This window comes from Perca fluviatilis, chromosome 22, assembly GCF_010015445.1.
Source record: "Perca fluviatilis chromosome 22, GENO_Pfluv_1.0, whole genome shotgun sequence".
In the NCBI taxonomy this organism is placed as follows: domain Eukaryota; kingdom Metazoa; phylum Chordata; class Actinopteri; order Perciformes; family Percidae; genus Perca; species Perca fluviatilis.
In genome coordinates this window covers 24,797,082-24,816,646 of record NC_053133.1, presented here as the reverse complement: position 1 = coordinate 24,816,646, position 19,565 = coordinate 24,797,082, and the positions used below count along the sequence as shown (strand labels likewise).

At 41.1% G+C, this 19,565-nt stretch overlaps 1 protein-coding gene across 1 annotated transcript in view; it reads left to right on the top strand.

Annotated features, from left to right (window-relative positions):
* Positions 1-19,565, top strand: part of avl9 (AVL9 homolog (S. cerevisiase)) — a 58,300-nt gene that overhangs the window by 38,242 nt on the left and 493 nt on the right. Inside the window, exons 10-16 of the mRNA XM_039790308.1 lie at positions 1,703-2,184; positions 3,422-3,556; positions 4,890-5,109; positions 5,911-6,028; positions 6,761-6,814; positions 15,408-15,496; positions 16,580-19,565. The exon at positions 16,580-19,565 is cut by the window's right edge and continues 493 nt beyond it. Of these exons, the coding sequence (XP_039646242.1) occupies positions 1,703-2,184; positions 3,422-3,556; positions 4,890-5,109; positions 5,911-6,028; positions 6,761-6,814; positions 15,408-15,496; positions 16,580-16,707 (1,226 nt within the window). The 3' untranslated portion in view covers positions 16,708-19,565. The remainder of the gene's footprint in view (positions 1-1,702; positions 2,185-3,421; positions 3,557-4,889; positions 5,110-5,910; positions 6,029-6,760; positions 6,815-15,407; positions 15,497-16,579) is intronic.

The following is a 19,565-nucleotide window of genomic DNA, read 5'->3' as shown; positions in this document are numbered from 1 at the left end:
GCTCCAAAAGATCTCCTCTCCTCTTGCACTTTAAATCAGGCCTTTGTTAAGATGGTGCATGGGTGTTTAATATGCATCTGTACTGAGGAAAAACTGATGAAAGAAGACGTAAAAACACAGTCTCTGCATTGACACAAAACAGCCTTACAAAGTTTTGCTAATGTCAAAACAATTGGCAAATCAGTATCAGGTCGATAATGTATTGAAATATATTCTTATAAAATGTAACCATTGATCGTGTGGCGTCAGCAGGTGTGCAAGGATGCAAGTTTTGACATAACATGTTGGAAAAAAGGAAAAAACATTTGAAGCAACAGAAAAGGGAAATGAAAACGGTAGTATAGTATAGCACAGGCAAATTTAGTTAGGAAGCACCTATCATCACACGTAAACTCCAAATGCTTTACATTTTACACTTTACAGGACAACATATCCAAATATAGGTATACACATCAGAACAAAGCACAAACAACAAAAATAAGATTACAGTATAAGCATAAAAAAATGGACGCAAATGTATTTTATTGCCGCCGTATTTTGATAATGAACTCTCATTCGTAAAAGGAAGAATGTGTTATTTCTTCTTAACCCTTGTGTTGTCTTCAGGTCACAATTTGACCCATTGTCTAAAACCATTGTCAGAAATATGGTAAGATGTTTTTAACTACCTAATTTTGATTACCCCAGAATAACATGGATGATTCCATACAACGCGCTTTGCAAATACAACAAAAATCTCTACTTTCATTGAATTTTGTATTTTGTTCATTTTTTTTAGCATTTGAAAAGAAATAGACATTTTTCAAAACAGTATCTCGACTGAACGTTGACATATGCCATTCTGTGATTATCCTTCCTTTAATATTAGTCTAAAAAATAAATAATTTCTGCTTGTTAACTCAAGAATTAGGTATAGTTTCCTATAAATGGCATTCATGAATTCCAAAAATAGGTGTAAATCTAGTAATATGTTGGTATTGGTGGTGTTTATACATGGTAGTGAAAAGAAGCGTTAAACGTCAAATCAATCAAACGTCAAAAGTGCCAAAAACAATGAAAAAAGCGCCAAAAGAGACGAAAAACATTAGAAAAAAGTGATTTTCAGTTTTGACTAGAGATGTTCCGATACTGCCTAAAACGCTGGTATCTGTATCGGGAAGTACTGGAGTTTATGCACCGATCCGATACCACGTAATAAAGCCCTAAAGAAAATCTACGTTAAACACGGTCAAACTGGATAGTAAAAGAAAGTTCTGTGGCATTCATTGTTCATATTTGTTCATGTTTCACAAAGAGTTTAACCTGAGCCAGACCGACAACAGAGATAGAAATCATATCCCATCCACACAGGGATAGTAGTACACATTTGTTAAAACATAATCAAATATATGACACGCTGGTATCAGATCGGTACTCAGAATCGGCCGATACGCAAGTTCAGGTATCGGATTCGGTATCGGGAAGCCAAAAATGGTATCGGACCATCTCCACTTTTGACCCGTGAGGACAATGAATGGTCGAATGGAAGACAACATGAGGGTTAAAACATCTCATAGTCTCGCTGGAAGAATCGGGACATTTAAGAACTACCTCACCTTCCTTATGTCAAACCGAAAAGCAGTAGAGGAGCAAAATGCATTAGTCGTGATTAAGGGGACTGAGATGAAAATACTGACATTTTGACGTGATGTGATTTGTGCAGGTATGATCGAGCACGGCCTGGTGGACTCGTCCCACTACCGGCCGAAGAGCAGCGTGACGGAGGACCCGAGTCTGGCGGAGAGCGTCTCCGGAGCCGAGGAGTTCGTCTCCGTGTCCGTCAGCGACGTCGCCGGCACCAAGCTGGGGACGGAGGCGGGGGAGACCGCCCAGCCGGCCGCGGGGTCTCCGTCCTCCGGGAACAGCACCGAGGGGGACAACCACCTCCTCAAACCCCCGTCGCGCACCTCTCCAGAGTCCTCGGAGAGCGACTGGGAGACTCTGGACCCCAGCGTGTTGGAAGACAGTCCCAAAGAGGCCGCCGAGGGCAAAGAGACGCAGCTCCTGGACGCCTTCGACTCCAAGCCGGGGACGCCCATCACCGTGCAGCCCCAGTCAGGCAGCGGGCAGGGAGGGGTGGTCCAGGGCCTGGTGTCTGGTCTGGAGGAGGATCAGTACGGCCTGCCCCTCCCCATCTTCACTAAGGTAACACTCACACTAGTCTATGTAAACGACAATACATTTAGGGGATTGCTCCGGTGCTGCTCGGAAATTCCACCAGATGGCCTTCTTTTCGGCCGGATGTCCGTCCCTTTCCTCTTTCTTTGTGTTGGCGTTCTAACCTCCGGTGGATTTGTGAGGACTATGGTTAACTGCTCCTCAGATCTCTGCGGGGTAAACCCAGACAGCTAGCTAGACTATCTGTCCAATCTGAAGTTTCTGTTGCACGACTAAAACAACCATTTGAACGTACACGTGTTCCACCAAAACAAGTTTCTTCCCGAGGCTGTTTTGCAGCGGCACTGTGCGAAATTTATCGCCGCCCAAGACGATTGTGATTGGTTTAAAGAATTGCCAATAAACCAGAGCACGTTTTTCTCTCATCCCGGAATGCTGTGTGGACTAGAGGATGGATACCCGAACCGGGCCGGGTTCGGACAGATATTTAGAAATTATGTCCGGGTCGGGCTCGGTCACATCAGCACTGAATAAGATAAGGCATTGAACATTTTAAATTTAAAAAAGCTTATTATGTAGGTGCGCGCCTGTGTTGACGTGCGCTTGTTGCCCCGTGTGCGCTGATGCGCTCATCTGTTGACATTTCCGAATGCCTTCCTACAGTTGTTTAATAAAAGCGGGCTTTCCACACAAACAAACGTACATGTGTCATTAGTATGAGGAAAAAAAAGAGATTTTAACTGCGTCAGGTTCGGGTCGGGTCGGGTTACTGCTCTGTCGGACGCGGGCCGGGCTTGGACAGAAAAATGCGTCCCGATCCGCACTCTAGTGTGGACTAGAAGGAGGTTTTTATATTAATGATCGTCCGTTACATTCAGGCCATTGCCAAATAAGTTGATACAAAGCTAATTAAGCCTGTCATGTTAGAACCCCTGAAATTTGGTATAAAATCAATCAAATACTGTTTTTTTTTTTGCAGGAAGTCAGTTGTATGTTTTTGGAGGACTGGGTTAAATAAAAAAAATTAAAAAAATTGATCTCAGTGTGTGAACTTTTCGTGTTTCCTCACACTTTTGGAGTAGCTAAAAGAGTAAAACCATTCTCACAGCTCAAACCACACACTCATTAAATAATCCCCCCTGTGTGTGTGTGTGTGTCTGTGTGTGTGTCTGTGTGTGTGTGTGTGTGTGTGTGTGTGTGTTTTGAGTTCCAGCAGGATATTAGCTCACATTAACACACAGTGACCTTTGCCTTTCGTTGCCAGGGTTACCTGTGTCTGCCCTACATGGCCTTGCAGCAGCATCACCTCCTGTCCGACGTGACGGTGCGCGGCTTCGTTGCCGGGGCGACCAACATCCTCTTCCGTCAGCAGAGGCACCTCAGTGATGCTATCGTTGAGGTAAGCCCTGCTGCGTGTCTAAATAATGTTATCTTCATGGAGAAAGTTAGATATTATAGACGTAAAGGGAACACAACTAACAAACAGACTAACACAACTAACTGGCGAGGCAAAAGAGGTAAAAGAGCAACTGTTCTGTGAGGTATCTACTCAAAGTCACTGAAGTACCTCAAATAACCTCACTATTTTTTTTTTTTTTTGGCGTTTTTAGGTCTTTATTTGACAGGACAGCTGAAGACTTGAAAGGGGAGAGAGAGAGGGGGGAATGACACGCAGCAAAGGGCTGCAGGTCGGAGTTGAACCCGGGCCCGTTGCGTTGAGGAGGAAACGTCTATATATGGGCGCCCGCTCTCTCCAGCTCCAAAAAGCTATCTGGGTGCCCTACATAACCCCATTTTAAAAGATCCCAACTGTCACTTTAAATTACACCTTAAGGCTGCGTTCAGACTGCCTGCGTCAACACGGTCCGGCAAAAACGCAGGTCTTTCCATTTATTTTGAATGGAGGTAGTGCGTTTAGGCTGCTGGGGGTTGCCGCAGGGGGGACACTCCAAAAAATGCAGCGGGCCTGCAGAGAGCGACTCAACATTTGGAGAAACGCAACCCGCTGTCATGCTGCGCTGGCCAATGATGGGACCGGAGATCAGACCTGTAGGGGTGTATTGGGGCGATGTGAGAGTCCCGTACAGGACACAGGAAACATCACTGCCTCAGTCGCTGCTGAATGCACCTCAAAGTGTATATTTAACCCTTGTGTTGTCCTCCTGTTGACCACGCGTGCGCTCCATGTACAGAGGCTCAGTGCTCGCCGCAGCGGCTGCAGGTTCAAATCCGACCTGCGGCCCTTTGCTGCATGTCATTCCCCCTCCCTCTCTCTCTCGCCCCTTTCATGTCTTCAGCTGTCCTGTCAAATAAAGACCTTAAATGCCCTACAATTCTCAACGTTTTGGTCGTCTTTTTCAGCACTTTTGTCGCTTTTCCCGACGTTTTTGTCGATTTTATTTTTGACGTTGTGATTTTTTAAAACGTTTTTAAAGCTTTTTTTTGACACTTTTGTCACTTTTTTCCAACGTTCTTTTATCAATTCTTTTTTTCAGATGCTATAAAATTAAAATTAAACACCCAAATTCAATGAAAGTAGTGAACTTATCATTTATTTTACATGTGAAGATCGTCGTATGGAACCATCCACTTACTTGTTTTTTTTTTTAAATTTGGTTGAAAGAAACCCAAATTACCGATACAGAAACTTTTTGAAAATGGGTCAAATTAGACCCGAGGACAACAGGAGGGATACGTTCCTGACTGTAACTACTTTGTGTTATGTGTTGCAGGTGGAAGAGGCTGGCGTCCACATCCAGGACCCCGAGCTCCGTAAGATCCTGAGCCTGACGACGGCGGACCTACGTTTCGCCGACTACCTGGTCAAACACGTGACCGAGAACCGCGACGACGTTTTCCTGGACGGGACGGGCTGGGAGGGTGGAGACGAGTGGATCCGAGCCCAGTTCACCCTCTACCTCCACTCCTTACTGTCCTCCGCATTACAGCAAGGTGTGGAGACTCAGGCAGTCACTAAGTTGTTCTTTTCTGTCTGGATCTCCCTCACCAGTCATTCCTTCACTCAATCATTTATTGTGTCACTCTTTGCTTCCCTTTAACTTCTTCATCAAGGGAATGTTGGTCCAGTTTTTATATGTCTATGGGTCTACCCAGTCTACACGTAATGGCCTCTGTAGAGAACATGACAGTAAATCCAGTTCTAACCTAAACATCCAAAGGAGGAACAAACTGCAGAGAATAGTGAGCATGGCCTCAAAAATTATAGGGAAGCCACAAAAGCGCTTAAACACTATTTATGAGGAACCCATTGCAAACAAAGCTGAGAAAATTATTAGTGACCCCTCCCATCCATGACACAGCGAATTGGAACTCCTACCCTCAGGGAGGCGTTTTAGAGTACAAACAACAAATAGAAACAACTTTTAAGAAATCCTTCATCCCCAATGCTGTGAAGGTGCTAAATAACACTGGGAACCGTGCTTAAGAATCATGGAACGTAGGGCCAGGCAGACTTCAGGGTTGCAGGTTTTATGCACAGCAAGCCTTTTTAGCAGGCTATATTCATCTATTTATTTACTCATTTACTTTTGTAAATGTAACCTTTGTAAAGTCTTTTATGAAATGTATTGTCTGTTTTTGTCCATCTTGCCGTCTTGGCTATGTACTGTTTGCAATGTCCCCTCTCTCTTGTATTCTTGGTGAAACCGAAGAGAAATTTTCACATCCGTGGACAATAAAGTTTTTCGTATTCGTAATCGTGTCCGCTGACTCCAAGCTTCTCTTTTGTTTCAGATAACGAGCGGCTGCTGGCGGATTATGGCGCGCCTTTCGTCGCAGCCTGGAAGATCACCCACAACTACCGCGTGTGGTACAGCAACAAGCATCCCGCCATGGCCGCCATCACCCCGGGGTAGGAATGAGAAACCATTCACGACGTCATTTTAGCTCAATTTACTCCGCGACATCAAGGGTCGAGACAAAATGTCGTCTGGGTCAGGTCTTTAAAAACAATATAAATGGGATGAATGGCTGGGGGGAAAAAACAGAGTATTGGCAAATCAAAAACACCACGTTATGCAGTTGCAAAATCCTTTAAAATTTGGAGTAATAGTGGCCTTGTTTACAGGCATTTTCCCAAGCAACTAAACTGTTCAGATCCAGTATTTATCTAGGCTGACATGGTCTTACTCAGATTCTAGTCGGAATGTGAACTTCCCGACCTTCAATGTTGTTGGCGGGGCTAAGTTCGGCTGGCATCCAGGCTAGTATTTATCCAGAATTCAATACAAAATTTATAAAAAAAAAAAATACAATGAAATAACAATGTTTACTTGTGGGTGATCCATACATCTCTGTTGTAGAGATCACTCACTTACCTCATAGTTTTATGTATCCAATGGAAATTGCAGGTATGTGGGAGGGAAGGGGAGGGGGGGTTGAGAATGGTTGGACACTATATTGCTTTTACCATAGATATAGAGCATGTTCTATATCTATGGCTTTTACATTCTTATTTATTATTTTTTTTAATTATGTTTTAAATTCTAGTTTATTTATTTTGCAAAGCACCAAGAGGAATGACATCCAATTTCATTGTATCCTGTACAATGACAATAAAGAATTCTATTCTATTCTATTCTAGACACCCGTTCCAGGGCCAGTACAGTGTTGCTGATGTGAAACTACGACTCTCACAGTGAGTACTCTCTCATTCTTTTGTCTCCTGCTTTGTACATTACAATACATGCAACTTTACCGTCCACTGTCTTTGACTAACTCCTCATCAGCCTTAAATACGGCAACGTTCTGACACAGAACGTCCGAAACGACAACATAAAAAACATAAATATCAGATAAGATGAGGGATGCATGGCCGCCGGGCACATTCAGCAGCAGAGCTCTGACCTAGTTATCTTTCTTTCAAACTTCATCGTATCAGATTTTTTTCCCCCCAGTAGCTCCGTTGATGTCGTGCTCACCAAAAACATGCATGCTGCTGCCCTCATGTGGTGACAAGATGACACTGTAAAGACGAGACGTTGGACAAGTGGAGCAGTAAAAAACAGATTGTGGCTTTTTCTTCATTTCGGTGTCCTACTCCTTTTAAAAAAGGCTATATAAAAAGTTACAATAAAATCTTAAAATTAGTGGTAAAACAACCATGTTTTTTTTTATTGGAACAAAGAACACAAAGTTATCATGGATGCTCAAACAGTATCACAACATAATTCCAACATCTTGATATACAATATCACACTTTCCTCAATGGTTTACATACATAATCCATTTTTCCCACAACTTGTTACATTTGTCAAATTTGAGCCTTAATATAAATGTAAGTCTCTCCATACTGTATATTTTGTTTACGATCCCTAGCCATTGATCCTTAGTTGGAGGGTCAACCTGCAACCATTTACGGGTTATTGCTTTCCTACTGCTTGCAAGCAATATTTTTTATAAATATTTATCCTTATCTAAAACATTTCCTGGTATTTTACCTAAATATATAGTATTGAACGAAAAATCAACCTCTACCCCCAATATTTTCTTACTCTCTGCCACTACTCCTTGCCAAAACAATTTCATTTTTGGGCATGCCCAGAAAATATGATAGTGATTAGCCATCGGGGTATCACATTGCCTCCAGCAAAGGCCACGGCTCTGTGAGCCTGTATGAAGTGCTGTTAATTTGGGAGTTATAAAAAATCGTACTAAATTCTTCCATCCAAATTCCCTCCAGGATCTTGAGTTTAACAACCATGTTTTTCTAATACTAAATTGAACTTTACTCAATCATTTGAGTACATTTTGCCCAACTTTTGTTCACTTTTACCTAGTTGTTTGTTGTCAGACACCTGTGCTTTTACTTTGAAGGAGAGACTTTAAAAAGACAATGTAGAAAGTTACTATAAAACCTCCTAAATTAGTGGTAAATCCAACTATGTTTTTTAACCATACATTTTAACTTTATTCAATCATTTAAATACATTTTGCCCGTTTACTCAGACACCTTTGCTTTTACTTTGAAGGAGATCTTTGGCCTGTTAGAACACTCTTTTGCAACCCTTAAACATCTGTTAACATGTTAACAGTATTGTGTAACATTATGTCCATTGATTCGGCGCATACAGTAATTCATTTAAGAGCACAAATTAGGTTTTGTCTTCCTTTTGACGCTGATTAGGCTCTGTACTTCCTGAAAGGAATCCCTCCAAAATAAAAGACTGGAGGAAAATCGAAACTAGGAAAATTTAAAGGATATATTTGTAGGCTGGATTTCTTAACATGTAAGGGGCCTGATCTTGTGGCGGTAGGTAGGTGTTGGGACTCCTGCTTTAAATAATGTTTTCTTTATTTTTTAGCAAGAAAAAAAAACAGTAAAGAGGAATAAAGAAGGGGTTTAAAGGTCCTATGACATGCTGCTTTTTGGATGCTTTTATATAGGCCTTAGTGGTCCCCTAATACTGTATCTGAAGTCTCTTTTTATATAGACCTTAGTGGTCCCCTAATACTGTATCTGAAGTCTCTTTTATATAGACCTTAGTGGTCCCCTAATACTGTATCTGAAGTCTCTTTTATATAGGCCTTAGTGGTCCCCTAATACTATTTCTGAAGTCTCTTTTTATATAGACCTTAGTGGTCCCCTAATACTGTATCTGAAGTCTCTTTTATATAGACCTTAGTGGTCCCCTAATACTGTATCTGAAGTATCTTTTATATAGACTTTAGTGGTCCCCTAATACTGTATCTGAAGTCTCTTTTATATAGACCTTAGTGGTCCCCTAATACTGTATCTGAAGTCTCTTTATATAGGCCTTAGTGGTCCCCTAATACTGTATCTGAAATCTCTTTTATATAGACCTTAGTGGTCCCCTAATACTGTATCTGAAGTCTCTTTTATATAGACCTTAGTGGTCCCCTAATACTGTATCTGAAGTCTCTTTATATAGGCCTTAGTGGTCCCCTAATACTGTATCTGAAGTCTCTTTTATATAGACCTTAGTGGTCCCCTAATACTCATAAGGAGAAGATTCCAGATCGGCCCATCTGAGCTTTCATTTTCTCAAAGGCAGAGCAGGATACCCAGGGCTCGGTTTACACCTATCACCATTTCTAGACACTGGGGGACCATAGGCAGGCTGGGGGAACGCATATTAATGTTAAAAAACCTCATCAAGTGAAATTGTCATGCCATGGGACCTTTAAAGTAACTATATGTAACTTTTAAATCTTTCTGAAACTGTGTAATGTCCCATCTGATGATAATTAATGACCTGTAACAGCAAACGAGACTAACGGTGAAAAGAACGCTATTTTTATATAGTTTTAATCAATGCCTTTGCCCGGGTTAAATAGTCTTTTTAAGTCTCTAAAAGTTGATAAGTGCCTTCTCCTGTCTTGTCTTAATGCATTTTAGACCACAAATGATTACATTTCCAAAAATGGTTTTCAGGCTCAGTGCAGCTGAGTGAATACTTGATACAGTAAATATTACAGAAAGCAGTGCGTTCCTTCATGCGTTGTTTGTGGGTGGATCCAGCCGCTCGCTGGTCACAGTGGTCCAAGGTGAAGTCATTCATTATGAGTGGGTTTCATTCTCGAAAAACTCAGCAGGAGAGACTTCTTCAGCTCCAGCTCCGGTTTCATTCCAGGAAATGTGGACGAAAAGGTGACTCCGTCCACAGCTGGAGCGCCGCGTCCTAGGGGTTAGGCGTCCGGATAAACACAGCAACACACACACACACACACACACACACACACACACACACACACACACACACACACACACACACACACACACACACACACACACAGCTGAGCATGTCTCGTCCCTAACTTAGCTTTATGACGAGATCTGATACTCGGAGCTCTCACTTTACCTCTGGGTGTTTGGTGACATGTCCGCCGTAAACTCTGTCGTAAATTCTCGGTAAAAAAACAAACTGGGGAGGAAACCTTAAACTTTGTTTAGTTTAGTTCATCGGGGAATTCTATCAGAAATGAAAAGAAAAGACAAAATTCTGTGATGATATCATGATAAAATATATACTAAATGTAATGAAAGCTCTGATCTTTACAATGAAATATTTCAGTAACCAATCAATTAAGTGTTTAATGTTGCAACACATTTTCGTCCAGTGATTTAAGAATTTGTCGAAATGTGATTAAAGGTCCCACAGGAGTTGAAATGTAAGAAATTGACTCATATAAAGCCTTTATTTTTATAATCGGCTAACTGATGTTAAAACCTGATTAAATATAAAATAAATAAATAACCCAAGACCCTGAAGGACAATAATGTACATAACAATATTAAAGAAGGAACGAAGGAAGTCAAGAAGGAATTGTAAATGTCAAAAAGGTAGAAAGAAAACGGAAGAAAGAAAGAAAAGAGGGAAGTAAGGACAGAAGCAGAGAGGTAGAAGGACGGGAAGATTAAAGCTTAAAAGGAGGAAGGAAGGAAAGAAGAATGTGAAGATGTCCCTTTGGGAAACTGTGATTGGATTTTTTTTTCTCACTATTTTGTGAAGTTTAAAGGACCAAACTATTACTCGGGGAAACTAATCGACAGGTTATTCTCTAATTATAACAATCCTTAAATTAAAGCCGTCGTCGTGTTTTAATTTAAATGCAAATCGGAACATTTCGTGATTGCTTCGGATTCTTTGTCTGATGAAAAGTGGTGACCGGTCCGGGCTGCCTCCTCCATGGTGTGTTCACGGACCAGGAAGGGGGGGGTGAAGGGGCACGGCTGGCTCTCCGCTCCCCTCGCTGCACTATAGAACTCTGGATGCGTAGGCAGGAAGTTTGGCACTCTGCCATCGGAGCTTCTCAGGAATAAACGCATCTCATTTCCTGCCCTTTGGCTTTGTGTCAGAGCCGCTCTGGGAACGTGCGTGTGAGGTTTTCCTACACGTGTTCTCTGAGCGGAGACGGCAGATAAGCGGCGTGCTTGAACATCACAGACGAGTGTTTACATGACTGCCAGAAGCTTCAGGCCTCGCAGACGGACATCTCAAAAAGGATGTCAAAACCTGAGCACAGGTTCTAACAGTCAGAATAGTCTGTATCCACGACGTTCTACTTCCGGCTGCCGCCAGAAATTCTGCCAGATCACGCTTTTCGCCCCGGATTTCCGTCACCTTCCGCTTCCTTTGTGTTTGATTTCTGAGGACTATGGTTAACTGGTCCTCAGATCTCTGCAGGGTAAATCCAGACAGCTAGCTAGACTATCTGTCCAATCGGAGTTTTCTGTTGCACGACTAAAACAACTTTTGAACGTACACATGTCCCGAGGCGATTTTGCAGAGGCACCGTGGATTGTGATTGGTTTAAAGAAATGCCAATAAACCAGAGCACGTTTTTCTCCCGTCCCGGGAATGCTGTGTGGACTAGCCAGAGCCTCCTCCGCAGCGCTGTGGAGGAAGGTCTGGCAAAGCGAGACTACGGTCACAATAACTGAAATCACCTGCGTGGGTGTTTAGAGGCTTTAACATGCAGGTGGCCTCATAATCACTTCTGAGAGCCCTGCTCTACATAATGTTCTTGAAGAGTCTGCAGTTATTAGCCCAAAAACAATAAATAAAAAAACGGTAGATAAGTAAAGAAAAAAACATGGAGCTGTTTTGCTGCAACTTGAGGCTGCACGCAGGGGAACTGGGGTTATTGGGACAGACGGTGACTGGTCTGATGTTCTCCACTTGTCAGGCTGCTGGTTGAGAAAGTAAAAGCAGAAAGCTGAGTCCATCCACCAGCTCATCACTCTTTGTCCCACTGATGCTGCCCTGCCACCTCCTCTCTATTTAAAAAGAAGAAGAAAAAAAAAAAGAAAAAGAAAAAAAAAAAGAAAAAAAGCCAGGCCCCAGCTTGACTTCCTTGTGAATGTGCTGTGTTGCGTGCGTGTTATGGAAGCACTTTTCACATTTCCTCGTCGTCTGTGTGGGACAAAGAGCAGCCGGTGGCGGAGATGTTGATGCGCGGCTGCAGGCAGACGCTCGCTGTTGGAGGATCTTTTCTTTATTGTCAGCGTACCGCACTGCCCCGCAGTAAAGGAGCTGTTTATTTGGGTCAGCCAGCGAGACGGGAGAGCCAGTGTGTCCTCTCTGAGCTAACCGTGTACACACAGCTCGGGGGGCTGCTTTCTGTTAGACTGTTGGAAAGCTTTTGGGAGGCTGGGTGGCATCTGAAAAAAAAAAGTTGAAATATGATTTATTTAACCACAGTGTTTCCATTATTCCCCCCCAAATTTCCCCTCAACAGCTTCAATTTAACATGCTAGAGTATGTCACATTTATATAAGTATATTAAACAAGACATTTAAATTGTGATTCTAGATGTCTTTCGCATTATTTTAAGACATTTCCCTGTTATTTAGATATATTTGAAAGCTTTGAGATCTTGAGTTGAAGTAAAAGGCCCATTTTGGGATTTTTTTGGACCATATACTTTATGTTGAAAATAATAATGAATAAATAAGTGTATAAAAAAACAAGTTATATAAGATAATATGTTTTTTTAATCCCCAAATATTTCACATTATGATAAATAGGTGATGAAAACGAGATTATTTTGAATATCTGGAAACATAATCAGTGCACTAGTGGCATTGATCAGTATGTCAACAGTACTACATAAGAGATTATGGTGCTGTTGAGTGGTAAAAATCATATCTAAAACCACTTTTTAGAGTTTGAAATCAGTCAAAAACAACTAATTAAACACACAGACTGCTCTCATGTTTCCATGGGATTGTCTCAATGTCCTACAAACACCTAGTGGCTTTAAAGTGAATGACAAAAACACGCTAAGCCTCTCAGCTCGGCTGGGAATGCACAATAGCGCGTCTCTTAACTTTTGAAAATAAAAGACAAAAGGAAGCTGGCACAGCGAGGACAGATTCCTGGTGGACGTGCAGCCGATGGAGCTGGATCACAGATCCTAGCAACCGCAGCTTGTTTTGGTGGATCCCGCTCGGTGTCCCCGTGAGTTGATGTCCGCCTGACTCCCGGGACGCCACGGAGGCAGCGAGCCGTGGTGCCAGTTCACGCTGCGCCGGGTTTACTCTGCACAGAGAGCTGTCATGTTGATGCTGTGGTCAGATAAACACTGTCTATCTTGACAGCAGTTATACCAGCAAAAAAACAAACACACACACACACACACACACACACACACACACACACACACACACACACACACATACACACACATCTCACTTTCTCTTTGGTTTTAGGTTTCATACACAGACTTTACAAGCTAAAGGTCTCTTTTAGATTAACTATGAATCTTGGCTGTAACCAGGGGCGTAGCACAAAATTCTGGGCCCTATAGAAAGGCATTCTCTATGGGCCCCTCCCCACATCCACAGCTATTCATTCTAGCATCTCTTTGCGCCCTCCTTACATGGGGGGCCCTGGGTACTCAGTCCCATTTCTACTCCCAGTCTGACACCCCTGGCTCTGACAGTTGCTTCTATTTACTATATTTACTGGCAACTAATAATTAGGAAGGAGACAGCATCATGTTGAAGCTGAAATCTGCAATCAATCACTTTTCTTCCTTCAGTTGCAAAGGCTTCTGGACCAATATTCAAGACATATTTAAAATATAAAGAGTGTATTATAAATGCGTTATTGTCACATTGTGTACTAAAAAAAAAAACCCGCCCAGGTCAGTAACCAATAAACTGTAGCTGTAACTCACTGAGGAAAAGTTTCAAGTTCAAACACCTAAATACAACTTTTCACATTGAAAAGAAAAAAAAAAAAAAAATGCCCTGGTTGACTATGGAGTTATTTAACAAAACAAGTTTTTCCTCACTTGGTATGCTCATGCAAAGGTAATGCATGATGGTGATTTTGCAAGGTTATAATAGTTTTGAATTTTGAATTGGTTTTGAATTTAATTTAGTTTTCGCCTTTTGATTTCAGTTTAGTTTTAGTTACGGTAGTTTTCAGAGTGTTTGCTAGTTTTACTTGTGTATATATATCTATATATATATAGATATATATATATATATATATATATATATAGATATATATAGATATATATATATATAGATATATATATGCTTGTATGTCGAAACGCGTCGGAGTACTTTAAGATTTATGATGAGCAAGCCATAAATAAAGGCTTAGTATTTTTCTAAAAGAGAGTGCCTTGGAGTTTCCTTATTGGTTTCTACATAAATATATATATACACATACATACACACATATACACACACACACACATATATATATATATATATATATATATATATATTTATATATACACATTTTACATTGTTGGAGAATAGCCATGATCTTTAATGTTGAATCTTTGCGCTACTTTAGTGTCCGAAGTGACGCAATAACGACACCGCGCCATCTCGTGGCAACTCAGTCCATTTTTTCAATGTCACGAGAGTTGACGGTAATTCATGCCGTCTCCTTTTTTTTCGTAGGAAAAACTGAAATGATTCATTTTCATTCAATTTGTATTCGTTATTTTACCTGCCAATATAGTTTGAGGTTTTCTGGAAGGTATTTAGTTTTGATTGAGTTTCCTAAAAATATCTTTTACTGCTTATTTTCGTTTTAGTTTACTAAAATAACCCTGCACGCTACTGAGGAAGAAAGTGTAGGTTCCACCTGATGTATTCGCAGCTGATACTGACTGAACGGATGAGCTCGGAATTGGCAAAGATATAAAACTGCCGTTTGCCTTCAGGCTTTCGAGGGTTTTAAACTGTTGTGATCACAACAAGGCAGCAGCAGCAGTGTAGGGAGATTCAAAGCGACCAGGTTTATTTCCAGATGAAATCGTTGGCATCATTAGAGGGTGTGAAGACACACCGTGGCAGCTGCTGACACGTACGCGCATCGCGTTTTGAAGCACGCTGCTGTTTGCCCAGATGATGCAGGAGTGAGATTCCTGCTGAATGTCAGGCCAGTGGGGGGATCCGTGTGAAAGGTTGCGCGTTGGACTCGCACCAGGCTGCTGTTCAGATGCAGCCCCATTTGGCCGTCCCGTTTGTTGTGAAACGCGGCCTGCTCGTTTCCGCTTCTCAGGTCAGCTCTGATCACCAGACACCCCACCTGTGACTGCTGCTCAGCCTCCGCTCTTACATAATCCCCTCTTAACAGGTTGGCGCAACATTTAGCAACAGCACTTTTTTTGTTGTTGTTGTATTTTCCGGGAAGAAGAATTCCTACAATGTCACACTGGAGAAAGGGATTCGGGGGCGTGCATGCATACATGGTTTTTCTAATCTTTTTGTTTTCTCCTCTCCTTCATGTCCACTGCAGCTCGGTGCAGAACAGCGAGCGAGGGAAGAAGATCGGAAACGCCATGATGACCACCAGTCGCAGCGTGGTCCAGACGGGGAAGGCAGTGGGTAAGAAAGCTCAGGAAACGGTCCCCAAAATGAGACGTCTGAGGGGAACCGTTACTCAGGGTAGCGTCCCATAAATAAGCTGAAAGGGATCAGTGTCTCGACTCTGCTGCTGAGACAATATTTCTACGTTAAACAGATCACCAACGCAGTTCCTATCATCATTCTTAAATCATGTCAACTAAGGCTTGAATGGTATACGTGCAGTTTAGTGTCCCAAATTATTTTCCAAAAACGGAGCGTCCCAAATGATGAGGGTCTTATTTGAGACAGGTTGCCCTAACAATAACCATAACCATAACCATAACCCAAACACCTGTTAAACAGGTGGTTTAGCAGGTTCATAATTAAGGACATTGTATGGGGAATTTGGGACACTAAACTGCAAGTATACCGGCTTGCATAATCAATTTAAATATAAATCGTGAAAAAAAATGTTTCCAAATGTATAGTATAAAAAGAGTAAAGTGGCAAATCCTCACATACTGTATGAGAAGCCGAGACCGGCAAATTATTTTATTTATTTTTTTAGGGCTGGACCCAAATATTCGACTTTTTGGATATTCGTTCGTTGGGTAGTTGTTTTTTGTTTATAGTTTTGGGATTTAGATTTTTTTTTGTTGATAAATGTAAGCTAACAATTAAGATGAACTCTAAAATACATTTTGTCAGCACAATATTGTACTATATTTATACGTTTTAATTGCACTGTTAAGATGTGGAAATATATAAAATAAATTTACTTCCTGTGTCCGACAGTTTTCCTGCAACAAAGCGCTTGACAACAGTTCATGTCAAAACTGAATTTTTTTCTATAAAAACCCATTTTACTGAACAAAAAGATGCTAATGTTCTCAATGTCAAATGTCTAAACACAAACAAAACGTTGCTCAAAATAAAATACAGTGGACAGTTTGAAAAATAATGATTTTAAATAAGTCAAAGTAGAGAAAAGTACCATGTATGGCACCTTTTTCGGTGCTACGGACCCATTTTGGTTCATCAGTAAGACAAAAATCGTAAAAACAAACATGTATTTACCTGTTTTGTAAGTGACATCTCACTGTTCTCCACCTCTGCTCCCAGGTCAGTCCGTGGGCGGAGCGTTGACTAGCGCCAAGTCGGCCATGTCCTCCTGGTTCTCCACCCTGGCCCAGCCTGCAGCCGTCACCCCCCCGGAGTATCCGGAGCCCGCCACAGAGGTCCATCCCTGAAACCAAAACCCACCGGTCCTCTGTCTCTGTCCTCGTCCTCTGAGGGTCAGAGAGCCGCTTTTATGAAGGAGGAAAAATGGTCATCTCCAGAAACGGGTTTTTACGTCTGAACCCACGAAGCCTGACATCCTCGTGTATGGCGACGCTACTCCGGACAGGAAGGCAAGCGCTGCGGTTCTACTTACTGTACAGTCCATATCCACTGTGAGGCAGAGACTGCCAGCGCTTTGAATCAAAAACCCTGAAATTTCAGCAGGCTGCATCGTGTCTGGCCCTCTGTTTTTATTGCTGGATGCTTTTTCTGTGAGACACTAAAGATGCTGTTGTAGGGGTTTGCGGTGTTCACTCTTTTGCTGCACATTTCTAGAGTTTGTCTATATAGCTGACATATTTTGCTGACAGAGGAATTATGGTAAAACATCAGTGTCACAGGATTTGACAGAACAGCATGAGCTGTGGCACCTTGACGATTTTTCACGGTTTAGATTTTAAATTCATTCTGGCTCACGTTCGGTGACGTCACTGTAAACATAGTGAGAGGCAAAGTCCCTCCGCTTCCGTTGGCCCTCACGGGACCTTATTTCGGAAGAAATATATACGGTAGTCGACGACGAGAGACAAATCTTCTTTTTTTTTTTTTCTTCTTTTGAACAGTACGGAGCCCTGGAGGTTTCTCGTGCGCACCAGAAACTTTCCCGTGACCACACGAAAGCCCCTTTCTGTCATTTCCACGCATGAAAACAGCAGCCAAATGTCCCTTTAGGGGCTCCGTAGAATTGTGCCATGAATTACGCACATGATGTCAATTTTAAAAGATACTTTTGCAAGTCAAGAAAGTTGCAGTTTGTTGTAGTACCGATTAGTTTTGTGTGAAAAAGCTCTGTCAACTACATCTCTCGTCCCGCCTGCTCAATATACGCCACCTTGCTTGCTAGCTAGCTAGCTAGCTAGCTAGCTAGGTACCTTAGCTATGCTCCACACACAAATATAACGTTATCTTACCTTATGTGTTTTATCCAGCAATTTTTTATCGAACAAGCAAGATCCGTTGCTAGTGTGAGTAACGTAACATCCCAGTACCCAACACACAGGCATCGTAGCTTCAGCGAGACGTCGCTTATGCGACTATGTGGTGATTAGCTAGTCTTTCAAATAAGTCTTATATTTCAAAGTTTCACAACAAACTGAGACTTTCTTGACTTGCAAAATTATCTTTTGAATTGACAAACACATGTGTAATTCGTGGCACAATTCAAACAGGATCAAAACATTATTTGTTTCTCGCCGTTTACTACTGTACGTATTCTTTTCTCAAATAAGGTCCCATGGTGGTTTGCGTCTCTATTGTGGTTGTTGTGGTAACAGCATGCATTCCTGTGTGAAAACACACATGTAGACTGACTAGCTAAAGAACTAACAATTATTTATATTATTGATCAATTTGTTGATAATAATTATGATTATTAGGTTGCAAATGTCAGAAAATAGTGAAAATGTCCACAACCATTTCCAAATATATGACAAAATATATTAATAAAAAATATTTTTAGCTAATTAATTTAAATTGAGTGTAACAGAGATTTAACGCTTCATACTTTTCCTTTAACCTCCAATCAGTTATATAATAATATAGTCTTAATAGTAATAGTGGCTAAAGCATTTTAGCTAGCAAAAAACAATTACAAACTTAGCTAGCTAATGCTATTTTGAAGTATTTTTGTTACGTTTGTTTGACATAGTGAGCATTAAATCATACACATTTAAATGGCCATGACTTATGTCCAATGTGATCTTTAATGAAGAGAATAGAAAAGAATATAATGTTATGAAGATATTAGCATGGTGCCTGTAAACTTCCAAATAGTGTTAGCTAGCAAACTTTGTTAGCATTGGCTCGCTGGCTAAAACACGTTAGCTACTGTTTCAAGCGTGATACTACAAACCTATGCTGTACAGAATATGGTGTAAAGAGGATCTTTGTTACCATTAACTGCACTGGCTGCTGTAGTTTAATCACAAACGTTAGCTTTAGCAAAGTAGCTAGCTGAAAATGCTGGCGCTCAGTGTGTTTAGCTATCACTGTTTTCAGCTAAGCTAGTTAGCCACACAGTGTAATGAAATGTGAAAATTAAAGTAGATAATTGATTAAATATGTGCCAAAAATAAGAAAGAAATCAAGCAGATAAAATGAACTAATAAAGTTTTTATTTGTTTTATCAAGTTGTTGGTGGGTTAAATGCTTTTTGATATGTTTTACCAACTGATCGTAGCTTTAAGAGTTTATATTTCTTTTTACACTATATTTTAAATATCTAACTAATCGTTGTTTGCACGCAACAGAGAATGTTTGGCATTTTTCTTGATAAATAATTAATCCATTCCCAAAACTTGAAAATCAAACAACTAATTGGTTATTTGATGAATGATTTCAGCTCTAGACTTAAATTACATTTCCTGTTAAATGCGTTTTTTTTCTCCGCATCTGTGACACATACAGAACACCACACAAACATAATTACAAAATCTGAATGCTGTTACTGCAATAACCACAATGTTGTTACATAAATCCTTGTGTACCTAATGCCTGATATTGTGCCCTGATAAACGTGATGAAAACCTCCCTTAACTATGAAGGAACCTGCAACCAGCTTTGTGTTTGACGGGGTGTTATTAACCCTCACCCAGGCCTTTTTATACTATATATATATTGGGAGAACTATATTTAGTAAATCTGAAGATAGTTTTAAGTCAGATAACTTATTTATTTGTTGTGTAAAAAAATCATAAATATCCATGTTTTGTCATTACAACACTGGAACAAGTCCTAATCTGTGGACCACTGTGTGTATTTGCACAAA